At 45.3% G+C, this 15,291-nt stretch overlaps 1 protein-coding gene across 6 annotated transcripts in view; it reads left to right on the top strand.

Annotated features, from left to right (window-relative positions):
• Window positions 1-15,291, top strand: part of LOC147708006 (N-acetylglucosamine transporter UNC93A-like) — a 265,815-nt gene that overhangs the window by 78,300 nt on the left and 172,224 nt on the right. For all 6 annotated transcript variants that reach the window (XR_015296633.1, XR_015296632.1, XR_015296631.1 and 3 more), the window contains exons 2-3: window positions 1,134-1,315; window positions 3,513-3,739. Coding sequence is in view for 1 of the 6 variants with exons in the window: in XM_086926816.1 (XP_086782942.1) it covers window positions 1,134-1,315; window positions 3,513-3,739 (409 nt within the window). In the remaining 5 variants the exon portion in view is untranslated. The remainder of the gene's footprint in view (window positions 1-1,133; window positions 1,316-3,512; window positions 3,740-15,291) is intronic.

Below are 15,291 nucleotides of genomic sequence, written 5' to 3'. Positions count from 1 at the left end.
GACGCCTAAATGCCTTCTGTGAATACTGAAAGTCTTAAAATTAGGATTTTTCGCAATTTAGTAGTAGTAAAGTTAGGACTACTAACTTTAGGACGCCAAAATGCCTTCTGTGAATACCGAAAGTCTTAAAATTAGGATTTTCCTCAATTTAGTAGTAGTAAAGTTAGGAGTCCTAACTTTGCTACTACTAAATTGAGAAAAATCGTAATTTTAGGACTTTCGGTATTCACAGAAGGCATTTAGGAGTCCTAAAGTTAAGAGTCCTGACTTTACTACTACTAAATTGAGAAAAATCCTAATTTTAAGGCTTTCGGTATTCACAGAAGGCATTTAGGAGTCCTAAAGTTAGGAGTCCTAACTTCTGTGAATACCGAAATGAGTAAGTTCATTCTGTGAATACCAAAAGTAGTAAGTGCATTCTGTGAATGCCAAAAGTAGTAAGTTCATTCTGTGAATACCCAAAGTAGTAAGTACAATCTGTGAATACCAAAACAGTAGTAAGTTTAGGATTGAGTCTTAAATTCATTCTGTGAATCAGGCCCATAGTAAGCTTGAAATAGCTGTGTCATGAACCGACTAATTGAGTTTAACACTTGGCCTCTTATCAATTGAATTCAGTGACAATGTGCAAATTGTGCAATGATGTGCAAAGAAGGCAATAGTTAGCTTTATAAGTAAAATATGTCTGTGCAAATTAGGAGGCTTATATGCTAATTCGGCCATAAGGAGAGGTAAACAACAATTAGAATTATAAGTTACAGTATATCTGCACAAATTAAGCAGGTTATGCACTAACTGAGCCACGATAAGAACTGTAAATAACTTTAGGCCTATGCTAAAACTATTTCCTTTACACTAAATATTTAGGACCAATACTTATCAGGGGGCAGCAGAAATGTTTTTTATTTTTAGGTAGTCGTCACGGATTCCACCTGGAGATTGCCGCGTCCTTAAGCTGTATCTCTAGTATATAGCTTTTGTTCTGCTATAGTGGCAGCTTAATTGTATGTCTGGGACATGGCTTCAGAGAGACAGTCAAATCAATTACACATCTATGTAATATCTGAGAATTTATCAGACGAGGCTATTTAATTAAGGTTCTTGATGAGCAATGCTTGTTTGTGTCTCCACAGAGCAGCCTGAATGCCGATGAAGGCTTGGGTGTGGCCTCCCTAAGTATTATTTATGCAGCCCTCATCATTTCTTCGATGTTTGTGCCACCGATTCTGATCAAGAAGCTTGGCTGCAAGTGGACCATCACTGCCTCCATGTGCTGCTATGTTGCATATTCTCTGGGAAACTTCTACGCAAGCTGGTACTGCTCACAACAATGACTATTGCATGCCAAAGTTCAGGGTAGTCCAGGTCACCCCATTGCCCATTTAGATATAGCAAGGTGAAGCCTAGGTATACCTGTGGCTGAGCACCCTGGATTCTCCATCTTGAACATAATTCAATGGTTTGATGAGAAAAGCTGAACTTTCTTTTTTTAAAGTACACATCACAGAGTAGAGGGCAGGGGAATACAGGATCAATTGCCCAACCATATAACTTATAAAATGGATGATACATTTGCTAACCAATCATTTTCTGTGCCTTTTAATCATAAGTGCAAAGATGACATAATTACCAAAGATGAGCTTTGTCATTCTGTGCCCACATGGCATGGACCTTTACCCTACTGCTAAAGCACTGTCTTGCACAATAAATTTACAACACTATGACGGTCAGTGCTTTGACATACTGTGATAAACATTCTAATTCATTTACCATTTCAGACACTCAGGGCCATATGTACGACGAAGTGGGGGAGCGTGTCGTTAGCCTCCTGGGCTTAACGACAACCTCCGCCAATTCAGAAACGCAGGGCTGCACCATATTTACAAGAATGTGGTGCAGTCTTGCGTTTCCCTGTGTGATGACGCTAAGTTTAACAAATTAGGGCCAACGCAGGCACCCTTGCACCAGAGTGCATGGGTGTCTGTGTGCAGGGGAGGATTGGTTATGCGTAGGAAGGTGTCCCTTCCTGCACATAAACAATCTAAAAATTCCATATTGCAACTTTCAATATGTGCTGCTTCATGCAGCACACATGAAAGTTACAAAATTGCATTTTTTAAAAGGTTTGTTTATGTACAGGAAGGAAAACCTTCCTATACGTATTTATTTATTATTTATTTAACGATTTGTAGAGCGCCTGGTGACCCGGAGGCATCCCCGCGCTATAGGACTTGTGGTGACCAAGGGAGGAAGAGGTATTATTTGGGGAAAAGGAGAGTTTTCAGTTTTTTGCGGTAACGGAGGTGGCAGGGTTCCAGCCGCAGGCAGCGGGGGAGCGAGTTCCATCCTGAGGACGCTTTTACTGCGAAGCGTCGACCGCCAGTGCGCACCTTCCTGAATCTAGGGACATTGGCCAAACGCTCATTATCCGAGCGCAAGAGTCTGGGAGCCTTGTATGGGGTGACCATGTCTCTCAAGATAGAAGGGCCTAGACCGTTGAGGAGTTTGTGGGCGGTACACAAAGCCTTAAATTCTATCCTCTGTCGCACTGGAAGCCAGTGTAGGGCCTTGAGCACTGGTCTGGCAGAGGCTCTGGAGGGGAGACTCATAAGGAGCCGGGCAGCCGCATTTTGGGTGCGCTGAAGTTTTGCCAGGGTAGATTCGGGGGCTCCTAGATAGACAGCGTTGCTATAGTCTAGACGAGCAAGGATCAGACCTTGAACCAAGAGTTTCCTTGATAGGGGAGGGAGTAGCGAAAGGATCTTACGGATGGAACGCATGAGTCCGAAGCAGGTTCCTGCTGTTTTGGCTGCCTGGGTCTTCATGGATAGATTAGGTTCAAGCCAGACTCCCAAAGTCTTGATTTCCTTCTTCGGGGTGGGCACCTCGCCGAAAACATCGGGCCAGACCGATGGAGGGATAGTGGTCCATTTCTTGCCCATGAGCATGACTTCGGTTTTAGATCCGTTGAGCTTAAGTGATGACTCGCACATCCAGTGGTGGTAAACAAACCATGGCATTTTGCTTTTCTCTGGTGTGCTGCACAAGGCAGCACACATGGAAAAAGCAAAAACGAGGAGAAATAATGCATTTCTCTTTGTTTCGCCACCTGAAGACCAGGGTTTCCCTGGTCAAATTTTGGCGCTCCCTCCTATGCACGCCACCCTTGTACATCAGCAACAAATACACCACAACACCGACTGCACGCCCCTTTCACACTAATATAGCTTGAAAGGATGCCTTATGTATAAGGCAGCGTTAAGCCACGTTAAATGGCTTAATACTTCTTGTACATAAGGCAAGGCCCCTATTGCCATGGGAACGGCACAAAAAGTGACGCTCCCGTGGCGATAGGGACTTATACATATGCCCCATAGTTGTTTTTCTTCTCACGTGCTACACCACATTGCAGTTTTGTAATAATTTTCACATACTTTGAAGAACCATCCTTTCATTAATGTAATAAATGACCCATCATAGTAAATTTGTAATAGTTAAACTTTTTTTTCCAGGTACACCCTGATCCCCACATCTGTGATCCTGGGACTGGGAGGGGCCCCTCTCTGGGCTGCCAAGTGCACCTACCTCACAGTGAGCGGAAACAACTATGCGGCAAAGGCAGGAAAAGTTGGCAAGGACATTGTCAACCAGTACTTTGGGTTCTTCTTCCTTCTCTTCCAGTCATCAGGAGTTTGGGGAAACCTAATTTCATCCCTAATATTTGGCCAGAGTCCTACAGGTAAAAACTTTTCATGTCTCTGCAACTATATTTTAGGTTCAAATGTCATTTACATTGGACACTGATGCTAACAGTGACACATAAGGACCGATCAGACTTTGATGTGGATGTAAGTCAGTATTGTTCAGCGGTTTTGTAGGTACTTTGGTAGAAATGGACCACACAGTAACATTGTAAAATACATGGGAAAAGAACTACCATTTATTAAAAGTGGCATGCTTGACACTCAAATATGAAGCAAGTACCTGAAACACATTCTTTATCATTCGCAAAGGTGGATATTACAGCTTATTATAAGGAAACTCTGCGTCTTATGGCCCCACAACAGTGCTTAATATGTGCCAGTGTTTTCCATTGGTCAGCACCAGCGATTATTTGTAAACACCAGAAGGTTTTCTTCAGAGTCTAGCATATGGTTGTTTGTCTATTTTGAGTACATCAGTGGCACATTTAACTCATTAATATACTTGTAAAATGTATAACAATAGTACTCCCAGACTATTCCTTCAATTTGAGGTGACATGGAATAATAACAAATGTCACACTAGTTTGAGTGTAATCATCAGTATGTAATGCTGGCACTGGCATTTGGGAGGCGCTGTGGATGGTGCCAGCAGCAGTGAATGTCTGAGTTAGACCGTACAACCTTAGGGTGGTCTTCCACCCAACTTTTTGCCCACCTCCTCCTTGTTTCTGCTGACTTTAGGACTCTGGGCACTTTACCACTGCTAACCAGTGCTAAAGTGCTTGTGCTTTCTCCCCTAAACATGGTAATATTGGCTCATCCCTAACTTGAATATTTAATTTATTTATAAGTCCCTTGCAGATGCACTACATGTGGCCAGGGCCTCTAAATTAATTGCTACTGGTGGGCCTGCAGCACTCATTGTACCACCCACGTAAGTAGCCCACTACCCATGACTCAGGCCTGCCAGTGCAGAGCCTTTCTGTGCAGTTTACACTGCAATTTCAACCTACCAAGATAAACCTCTTGCCAGGCCTAAACCTTCCCTTTTTAGGTCTCGGCTAAAAGACACGCGTAAGCGCGTCTCCGCCGAGATCTTATGTCAGCGAGTATCATTCCCAGGAGACAGTCCTGGCCACGCGCATCCTTCCAGGCGATTTGTAACTGGAACGCGCGCTGTGGCCAGGCGCTGTCTCCTGGGAAGCGCAAGCACCACACACGCATGCGCATACACACACACACGCGCCCATGCACGCACGCACATACATACATACAGAGACACCACCCCTGACTCATACACACACGCGCGCACACACACAAGTGCACCGAGGCCCCCCCTCCCCCGCCGTCACCGTCGCGCACATACATACACACACACACACGAGCATACACACACACAAGTGCACCAATCGCGCTCCAGAACTTACCTTACCTCAGCACGCGGCGCCCAACCTCCTGCTGGCGCGGCCCCGGGGCTCTACACCGCTCACAGGAGCCCCGGGCCGCGAGACGCTACGACTCCGCCTGCCTCCTCTTCCGGTGTGAACGTGGCCCCGCCCCCGTCAAAGGCGACCGTGCCTGACTTCCGGGGCGGCCGCGAAATGCCGGGCGGACAGACATTTGTAAGATTACAAGATTGCAGTCTGAAAAGTAATCCAATATGCTTTCCAAGGATTTACATACTGGCAGATTGCGCAATGAAGAAAAGAGAGAGTACGTGATTAGCCCAAGACCACACCATTTTCTAGAGCGGCGAAGGGCAGATTCTAACTTGAGGCAGACCGTTTATCAGCAGCAGACGTGAATTGACTAGGACAGTGACTAGGTAAACTCGACAGGGCTGATAAGGGACCGCGCCCCAGCTGTATCAGCCTTCCGAGGGACCAGACAGTGAACAAAACTTTCACTTTTGAAAAAGGCCAATTTACCGCTGCTCACACCTCTGCCCACCGTCTCTTTTTTTTCGACGGCATACTGCCCTACATCCACGGGCACAGCAGGACCACAGGGTTCAGGGATTTTAAAAAACGAGGCGCTGTGGAAATCGCTTCAGTTGGACTAGAAGCCGAAGCCTTGTACAGGACCATGCCCTACACTTGAAAACTAGGGGCCTAAATAAAAGAATGATTGTTCAGTGACAACTTTCCATTAATGCAAAAAAATTACGTTTGGTGAATCCGGGATTAGGATAGGCAAAGATCAGACGCAATCACATGCACCTTTGTTTACCTGCGTAAACACCCCACGCCCCCAACTGCCCCATACAAAGCCGAAGATCGAGCATCTCCACCCATCGCAGACGGACACTTCCCTTGTAGTGCCTGCACTTATCTCCGGAATCCTGCCCCCCCTCATCCACCAGCGACCCAAGATGGCTGTCCCTCCTTCTGTACACTGCATATACCAGGAGCTGGCCACTACCTCAACACCGCAGGCGTGATTCTATAGTATACTGCAGTGAGCCGTCATGCCATCACGTCCATCTGTTGTGGCCTCGAGGCGGGCACGCCCCAGGGCATGGGCAGCGCCGGGAAAGCTGACCTCCACAGATTTCCTGTTCGGATTCTGTCTGGCTCTGCCAGTTCCTCTAGTGGAAAGTTCTCACAGTCGGACCCTGGCGAGCAGGAAGGGATGGGCAGGCCGACCAGCGGTGCCCGCCACTAGCCCAGACCAAAAGCATCGGAAAATATTTAAAAATAAATATACCAACAGGGAATCAGCGACTGTGACTACAAATTACAAGGGATGCCACCTGTGAAAAATGCTGGCTGGTTAAGGGGCCAGTATGTGGACATCTCCTTGGCAAGCAATGGTGTATTTGATCAGTGTTATGTCTCGGCTAGACAGAGCATGCATCCACCTGTGGGCTTACAGGACACCCATCTCCTAACATTGGTAACATTTAGCGTCACTCATTTTGTTGATGCCATTTGTCATGACATGCAGGTGTCATGCCCTCTTCTTGTGTTTGCCTTCTCTTAGCGCATGTCCCAAGTACATGTCACCCTACACTGCTCCCAGTTTGTGGGGTTATTTTTTCTTTGTTTTCAAGCACTCCATATGAGTACTTGAGTTTTCAGGCCATCTCCCTTGTGCACATACACACAGACCACAAAAATGCAAATGCATGTACATATATGCACTTCTTAAATAAATGTAATACACGACCACCACTTAGTGAGTGCAGAGTAGTGAGTAGTGAGTGCAGAGTAGTGAGTAGTGAGTGCAGAGTAGTGAGTGCAGAGTAGTGAGTGCAGAGTAGTGAGTAGTGAGTGCAGAGTAGTGAGTAGTGAGTGCAGAGTAGTGAGTGCAGAGTAGTGAGTGCAGAGTAGTGAGTGCAGAGTAGTGAGTGCAGAGTAGTGAGTGTAGAGTAGTGAGTGCAGAGTAGTGAGTAGTGAGTGCAGAGTAGTGAGTAGTGAGTGCAGAGTAGTGAGTGCAGAGTAGTGAGTGCAGAGTAGTGAGTGCAGAGTAGTGAGTGCAGAGTAGTGAGTAGTAAGTGCAGAGTAGTGAGTGCAGAGTAGTGAGTGCAGAGTAGTGAGTGCAGAGTAGTGAGTGCAGAGTAGTGAGTAGCGATTGCAGAGTAGTGAGTAGTGAGTGCATAGTGAGTAGTGACTGCAGAGTAGTGAGTGCAGAGTAGTGAGTGCAGAGTAGTGAGTGCAGAGTAGTGAGTGCAGAGTAGTGAGTAGTGAGTGCAGAGTAGTGAGTAGTGAGTGCAGAGTAGTGAGTGCAGAGTAGTGAGTAGTGAGTGCAGAGTAGTGAGTAGTGAGTGCAGAGTAGTGAGTGCAGAGTGCAGAGTAGTGAGTGCAGAGTGAGTGTGCAGAATGCAGAGTAGTGAGTGCAGAGTAGTGAGTGCAGAGTAGTGAGTGCAGAGTAGTGAGTGCAGAGTAGTGAGTGCAGAATAGTGAGTGCAGAGTAGTGAGTGCAGAGTAGTGAGTGCAGAGTAGTGAGTATTGAGTGCAGAGTAGTGAGTAGTGAGTGCAGAGTAGTGAGTAGTGAGTGCAGAGTAGTGAGTGCAGGGTAGTGAGTAGTGAGTGCAGAGTAGTGAGTGCAGAGTGCAGAGTAGTGAGTGCCAAGTGAGTGTGCAGAATGCAGAGAAGTGAGTGCAGAGTAGTGAGTGCAGAGTAGTGAGTGCAGAGTAGTGAGTGCAGAGTAGTGAGTGCAGAGTAGTGAGTGCAGAGTGCAGAGTAGTGAGTGCAGAGTAGTGAGTAGAGAGTGCAGAGTAGTGAGTAGAGAGTGCAGAGTAGTGAGTGCAGAGTAGTGAGTAGTGAGTGCAGAGTGCAGAGTAGTGAGTGCAGAGTGAGTGTGCAGAATGCAGAGTAGTGAGTGCAGAGTAGTGAGTGCAGAGTAGTGAGTGCAGAGTAGTGAGTGCAGAGTAGTGAGTGCAGAGTAGTGAGTGCAGAGTAGTGAGTGCAGAGCAGTGAGTGCAGAGTAGTGAGTGCAGAGTAGTGAGTGCAGAGCAGTGAGTGCAGGTGCAGAGTGGTGTGTATTGGCAATGTAAATGACAATGCCATTTATTTATGATTTAAAGAAAAAAAAAGAAATGTCATGAGCAATGCCAATAGCTCTACCTTTAATGATGCCGAGACCATTGCATTGCAAATGCTTGTTAGACATGTAATTCATACCTAAGGCAGGCCCTGTATAACCCACAGGAGAGAGTGCAATGTATTTAAAAGGCAGGACATGTACATTTAAGTTTTCATGTTGTGGTAGTGAAAAACGTCCCAAGTCATTTTTCACTATTGCAAGGCCTACCCGTCCTATAGGACAACACTGGGATTACCTTATTAATGTTTTTAAGTGTAATTTCCAATCAGAAAGAGATGAGACCCCCAAGTGTGGTGTCTCTGGGCTCACAATTTAAAATCACAACTCATGGTGCAATCAGATTTTAAATAGCTGTTCTGAATATTGCACTTTTAGAAAGTTGACATTGTCTTACTTTAATTCAAAGCAAGGTGGGGGAGAAAGAAGCAGAGGTTCATTCAACTTCCTGTTCATAAACACTGAAGATCATGAGAGGGGGAATTAACCAATTGTGTCTCTTATGCCAGAGTCGCTAAAAAATGTTCTTGAGACCCTAAACCACGCTGTCACAGCCCACAGTGTATGTTTATCTCTGCTAGTGTAATCTGGTGGATAGCGTCATCATCAGGTCTTTATCATTTGAGTGTCCCATTCTACAAAGTGATACTATATCCTCCAACAGGAGGAAGACTGTCTGTGTAATGACAGTGACATGTGCTTAAAATGATCTCTTATGTGGTAGGAACATTTTTAATAAAAAACCGGACAAGGATAAAGTTAAAAAATTGTGCTGTGTTGATATGGGCAGTTTATTAGTCCACAACACCTGGTTATCAAATTGACATGGTTCTGCCAATTTAAGCCCTAGCAGGTTTCATGGCTTTCCTCAGGACCATAATTGTAGAAAGCCTAAATTTCAGCGTGCTTCAATAACATGCAGAAATTATGAGCGAGTTTGGTCACTCCCCCATCTTCATTTTTTAACACATTTTGCTCTGAGTATGAAACAGTTACGGCTTCTGCATTAGACCCAGAACTGTTAGAGGAATATTATTGCCCCCTGTACATGAGGAACACTCAGTGTAATTCTCTGCTGGATCAGGCTCGTCGCTGTGTTCCTGTTAATTCAACATCTCCCCCATGTTCGGAAATGTGAATGATGACTATCCACCGGATCAGGCTAGCAGAGATAAACATACACTGTGGGCTGTGACAGCATGGTCGAGGGTCCCAAGAACATTTTTTAGAGACACGTGGTTCATTCCCCTTTCATTTTCTTACTTAGGCCATTTTGTACCTGCTGCATGTCTCTGAATACACGTCGTTGGTGGATGGCAGCTGGACTTTCTGCATTCCCACTAGACAGCCACAAGCAAGCTTAGATGTGTCTTTATCGGCCATCCTGGTTGATGGGAGGGAGGAGCTGAGCACAGCCTTACACTTACACATAAATATGCTGTGTCCTGTCCACAAGCAAAGGGTTTTATTCCCCCCTGTAGTGAATTTGAAGCCAGGGCAGGAAGGGAGAGCCTCTGTGCACTTCAAAGACCCTTCTTTGAAGTCTCCCCCACTTCAAACTCACAACTGGGTATAAGTACTGGACCTCTGACACCATGACCTCAGTACAGGTCTGGACCTTTGGCCATTCTGCCAGGAAAAAGAACTGCTGTGCTCAGAGAACTGCCACCCTGCGGACTGCTGCTGTGCTGGATTCCTACCTTGCTGTGCTGCCCTGCTGTCTGGCGGACCCCTGCATGCCTGAGAAAGACTGGTCATTCATCACTTGAACTCAGAGTGACTCCAAGAGCTTCCTGACTTGCCTCCTGATTGAAGACATAAAAGACTTCTAGCTTACCTGTATCTGCACCTGTACTCTGCCGGCTGTGAGTCTGCCCTGTCAAGTGGTGTCACCCCAGTCCTGGACCCTTGGAAGTAAGGCCTGATGTGCTTCTCCAACCATCATCCTCATCAGAACACGTGCACTTTTGCTCTTGCTTGGATCAGAACTGACGCATCTTTACCTAAGCGCTACTAAGAACCGGCACATCACATGAGCAAGCTCGGCGCATTACCTTGAGAAACCGATGCATCACCTTTGGAAACAACGCATCCTCTGCTGCTGGAGCAGGACTGCTGCATCTCATTCGAGACCAGCACGTCGCCCTCTGAACTAATGCATCTCCTGCTGTTTTGGGATTGACACCAACACCATGCTTCGGCTCTCATCTTTGACATTGACACATGGCTTTGGCTGCAGCTCGCACTTTCGTCAACGACACATCGCTTCGGTTGCGACCCACACCTTCGACGTCAACACAGCCATGATCAAGTATGTTTGTTCAGTGGGCCTCACTGGGCCCCTGTATCCAGCCCGTGAACCATCGCTATCAGCCTGAACTGTTGACTTTGTCCTGGCCTGGCACGAATAGATAGCCCAAAAGAGCGCTTATTGCTTTTAAGCACTATATTGCAGTTCATTCTTTAAAAATTAATATCTCGACTTCTACTTATTGGATTTTTGGTGTTTTGGTCTTGTTTAATTAAACAATTTAACTCTATTTCTCTAATCTAATGTGGAGTCTTTTTGTAGGGGTTTTCGCTGTGTTACTGTTTGAGGTGTTGCACAAATACTTTACACCTTTCCTCGTAAGTTAAGCCTGACTGATCAGTGCCAACCTACTAGAGGGTGAGCACAGGATAATTTAGGGTGTGTTGTGACTTATCCTGACTAGGATTGAGGTTCCTGCTCGGACAGGGTGCATACATCTGCCAACCAGATACATAATTTCTAACAGTCTGTAAAATACTTTAGCCCTGGCTCCTATTTTTTGACAACTATGACCTTACTCTTGACTGCGAAGGCACCTGGACCTGATGGGGTCCCAAATGAAACATTTAAATATTGCATTCATTTATAGGCCCCTATACTGACGCAAGTATGCATTACAGCAGGCAGAAGATATCTTCCCTCATCTTGGACAGAGAGCATTATAGTCCTGGTTTTTAAAAAAGGGAACGGGGGATGCAAGGTGTTATCACCCAATATCCCTCCTGGATTCCTCTGCTAAACTAATGGGCAGAGTCCTACTAGAAAGGCTGAAGTTCTGGCTGGTAGATAATCAGCTCTAAACAGATGCCCAATATGGTTTTAGAAGGTATGTGGACACCATGGAACAATGTATCAACCTACATCTGCTCATCAGCAAATATACTCTGACCAAAGAGGGCCACATCCATCTACGCTTTGCTGATTTGAGCCGTGCATTTTATGTGGTTAAAAACGCCAAGCTGTGGCAGTCACTGGTTAAGATTAGTGCCACCAGTGAGATGTTGATCTTATTGTCACATCTATATGCACAGTTAACATTGAAGGTGCACAATGGGTCAAAATGAGAAGTTACACCACACTTTAAAATGACCTGAGGAATTCAGCAAAGCTGTGCTCTTGTCCCCCTTTTATTCTTGTTATATATTTATGGGGTAGATGAGTTTTTGCAAAACATAAATGCAGGCGCCCCGAAAGTTGGCTAACGTCCAATACTGATACTACTGTAGGAGGCAGATGGCACCGCCTTGATATCTAGACCTGGTAATTGCCTCCAGCTCTTGATAGAAGATTTCACCACATACATGGAGGACAAGGATCTAAACATTTATTTTAAAGAAACCTGTACCACGGCATGTGGGAAAGGGAGACCCAAGAAGAGGACTCATCATATTAAGGTAGTAGCACTTGCTACAACAGACAGTTTTAGATATCTAGGTGGAAATATTTCTAGCAAAGGCCAATACGGGACTCATGTAGAAGCAGAAAAACTGAAATGTATTAGATCCTCAGAAGCTTTTTTTAGGTTTGCATCAAAAATTGGTAATAAGCCCATTAGAGTGCTGTTGACCATATACAGAAGTAAATGTATTCCTAGTGTCAATTACGGAGCCCCCCTGTGGGGCCTGACAAACTGTAACTTGTTGACGACACATGAAAACTCTTTGTGTGCAGATTATTAGCTGAGCCCTGTTCAACCTCCTCTTATATAGCTCATAAGGAAATAGCGGTCCCCTATTTAGAGGACGACTTGCAGATAAGTCCCATCACACTCTGGCATAATATATGGAGTAAAGATGGCACTACATTCACCAAAGAGATGATAACCGACGGTCTTACATTGGAATGTACAACAATTATACCATGGTTGGCATATGTAAACAGTTTGCTAAAGGAGGTGGATGCGAAATTGAGCACTGATTACAATTTAGTAAGAAAGATTTAAAAACAGTTTTGTTTGGGAAAAGGATGCCTGATAGGGAAAAGAGAGAGTGTGTTAAACTGACTGTGTCAATGTACCTCTCAGGCCCCATACAACCAAATGCTGAGAGCTACCTCATCCTAGTATCAAATATTTGACACAGATTTCATTTAACAAGACTGCAAATAGGCACACTGCAATTTTTGGTTGCTTATCCTAAGAATAGCTTTTGTTCCCAAAAGCTACCCAAATGCCCATGTGATGGCAAGTCCAACCAGACTACATTGCATTTCTGATTATTAATAACTTTTATTGGGATCTGAGGAAACAAATACTGTGACCCATTGTTTTTATAAGGAAAAATGATTTATTATAAAGATGCTTATAATTTTAACCGTAACATTGATCATGTTAATCTATGTTATCGATGCTCCATCTATCGATGCTCCATCTATCTATGCTAAGTTTCTTATGCCAGCCAAAACAGGAAACAGCTGCTATACCTGGATATTTTAAGATATGAAAATGAATAGCTCATTAATTATCCCCAGTCTGTTTGTCCTGATAATGTTTTTTACTCTGTGGCCACTGAGTTGATGCCTAGCTTGGTATCGGGTATCCTTTGTCTGTATATCTACCTGTTCACGGTATGAGATCATTTTGTATGATTTTTTTTTTATTTCAAAATATTTGTATTGAAAATAAATTTTACATATACAAGAAAAAACAAGCAGTTGTTTCCTTTCTTTGGCTGGTCTTGCATTGTGTCCTTCTGGCCTAGTGGTGCCAGAGAGAGAGAAGAGAAAGAGAAAAAGAGAAAAGAGAGAGAGAGGGGGGGGGGGGCATGGGTTGCGGTTCATTTCCTTAGATAAGCATCGAGGGCTTCCCACATGTCCTCTTTAGCGGTGTGGTTTGCCGCCTTGTGTTTGGCGGTGATGTTATCTGCCCCCCTGAGGAATGTTACCCAGTTGAACCAGCGTTTGAAGGTGGCTTTGCTGGTGTTTTTCCAGTTTCCCAGGATGGTTTTCACCGCAGATGTTAGCAGAACGTCGACTAGGTCGCGTTCTTCTTAGGAGTGGAGCTGTGTTTCTAAGAAGGCGGTGGCAATCCCTGCTAGGCCTCGTTGTGTCTGGCACCCTGTGATATTGTCTATGAGGCTGTATACTTTGCTCCAGAATGTTTTAACTTTGGGGCATTCGTATATCATGTGGGCTAGATCTCTGCTTGCTTCGTGACAGTTCCAGCAGGTGCTACTACTGCTTGCCCCCACTGTTTCTAGTCTCGCTGGTGTCCAGTGTAGTCTGTGTAGTATCCAGTATTTTGTTTGTGCCAACTGCGGTGTGATTTTGTTTTTAGATGCAGATGTCCATATTCTGGCCCTCTCTTTTTTGTTTAGCGGTCTCTGTATAGTCTCTTCCCAGAATGCTATTGTTTTGTTGTTAAGAGCTGTGGTGCGTGGTGTTATTAGTTTGTATATCTGCGCTGTTTGGTGGCCCATTCTGTTTAGATTCTGTGCGTACTGTATGATGGAGGGCTTGAGTTTGGAGAGGTTCGCTTTGGTGATGGCTGCTTTGATCATTAGGAATTCGTAGAATTCCCTGTCTGGCAGACTGGTTGTCTCCTGCAGTGCCTTGTAGGTGAGTGGGTTGTTCCCTGCTTCTAGTTGTGCTGGTGTTGTGATCCCTCTGCTAATCCATTCTCAGCTATTAAGCGCATTACCTTTGTATGTGATTTTGGTGTTGTGCCATATTGACTCCCATTTGGTGCCCCTGACGCTTACTTCTTGTTCCTTGTCTACTCTCAGCAGCGCTGCTTTTGTGTTGCGTAGTATCACGTTTTTGGCTTCTGGGTGTTTGTTTGCCGTGAGAGCCATTATCGGGTCTGCTCCTCCTAGGATGCCCCTTTCCAGGTCCAGCCATACTGGGGTGTACTCTGGTGTGGGTGCAATCCAGTGTAGTCCCTGTTTGGCGAGGCACGCCGTTTGGAAGGCCTTGTAGTTTGTGAGGTTCAGTCCTCCCTGTTCCTTTTTGAGTCTTAGTTTCGCTAGACTAATTCTTGGTTTCTTCCCCCCCATAGGAACGTGTTTATGGCTTTGTCCATGTGTCTGTAGAAGTCTGCTGTTAGAGTAAGGGGCAACATGGACAGCAGGTAGTTCAGCATAGGGTGATCATCATCTTGATTGTCTCAATTCTCCCCCACCAACTAATGAATTTGGGGCCCCATGTGTCTAGCTTCGCCCTAATCTTTTTCTGCATCGCCTCTTCGTTATGGTCTAAGGTTGATCTGAGGTCTCTCCCGAAAAGGAGGCCCAAATATTTTAGGGGCTTTTGTTTGCCACGCCAAGCCGAACTTGCCTAAGACTATTCTGGTTGTGTGGCAGTTCATCGGTTTGCATTCAGATTTCTCCCTGTTCAGTTTGTAGCCTGACACTTGTGCATATTCCTCTATTGTTTGTACTAGTGCCTCTATTGACTCTTCTGGGTTGCTTGTGGTAATGAGGATGTCGTCCGCGTATGCTGCTAGTTTGAAGGCTTGACCCTCTACTTGTACTACCGAGATCAGTGGATTTGACCTGATCATATGGAGGAGTGGCTCTAGCGCCAGCAGGAACAGCCCCGGTGATAGGGGGCATCCTTGTCTCGTTCCTCTGCCTAGAGTTAGTGCCTCTGACGTGGCAGCGTTGACCACCACTCGGGCCCTTGGGTTTTTGTAGAGAGACATGATCATGCCTCTATATTTTTCTCCGAGTCCGAATTTGCACATACATTGGTTGAGGTATGGCCATGAGACTCTGTCAAAGGCTTTTCCCGCGT

Source organism: Lissotriton vulgaris, chromosome 6 (genome assembly GCF_964263255.1).
Source record: "Lissotriton vulgaris chromosome 6, aLisVul1.2, whole genome shotgun sequence".
In the NCBI taxonomy this organism is placed as follows: Eukaryota; Metazoa; Chordata; class Amphibia; order Caudata; family Salamandridae; genus Lissotriton; species Lissotriton vulgaris.
Note: the sequence above shows the minus strand (reverse complement) of the source record. Positions and strands in the feature narration are given on the sequence as shown.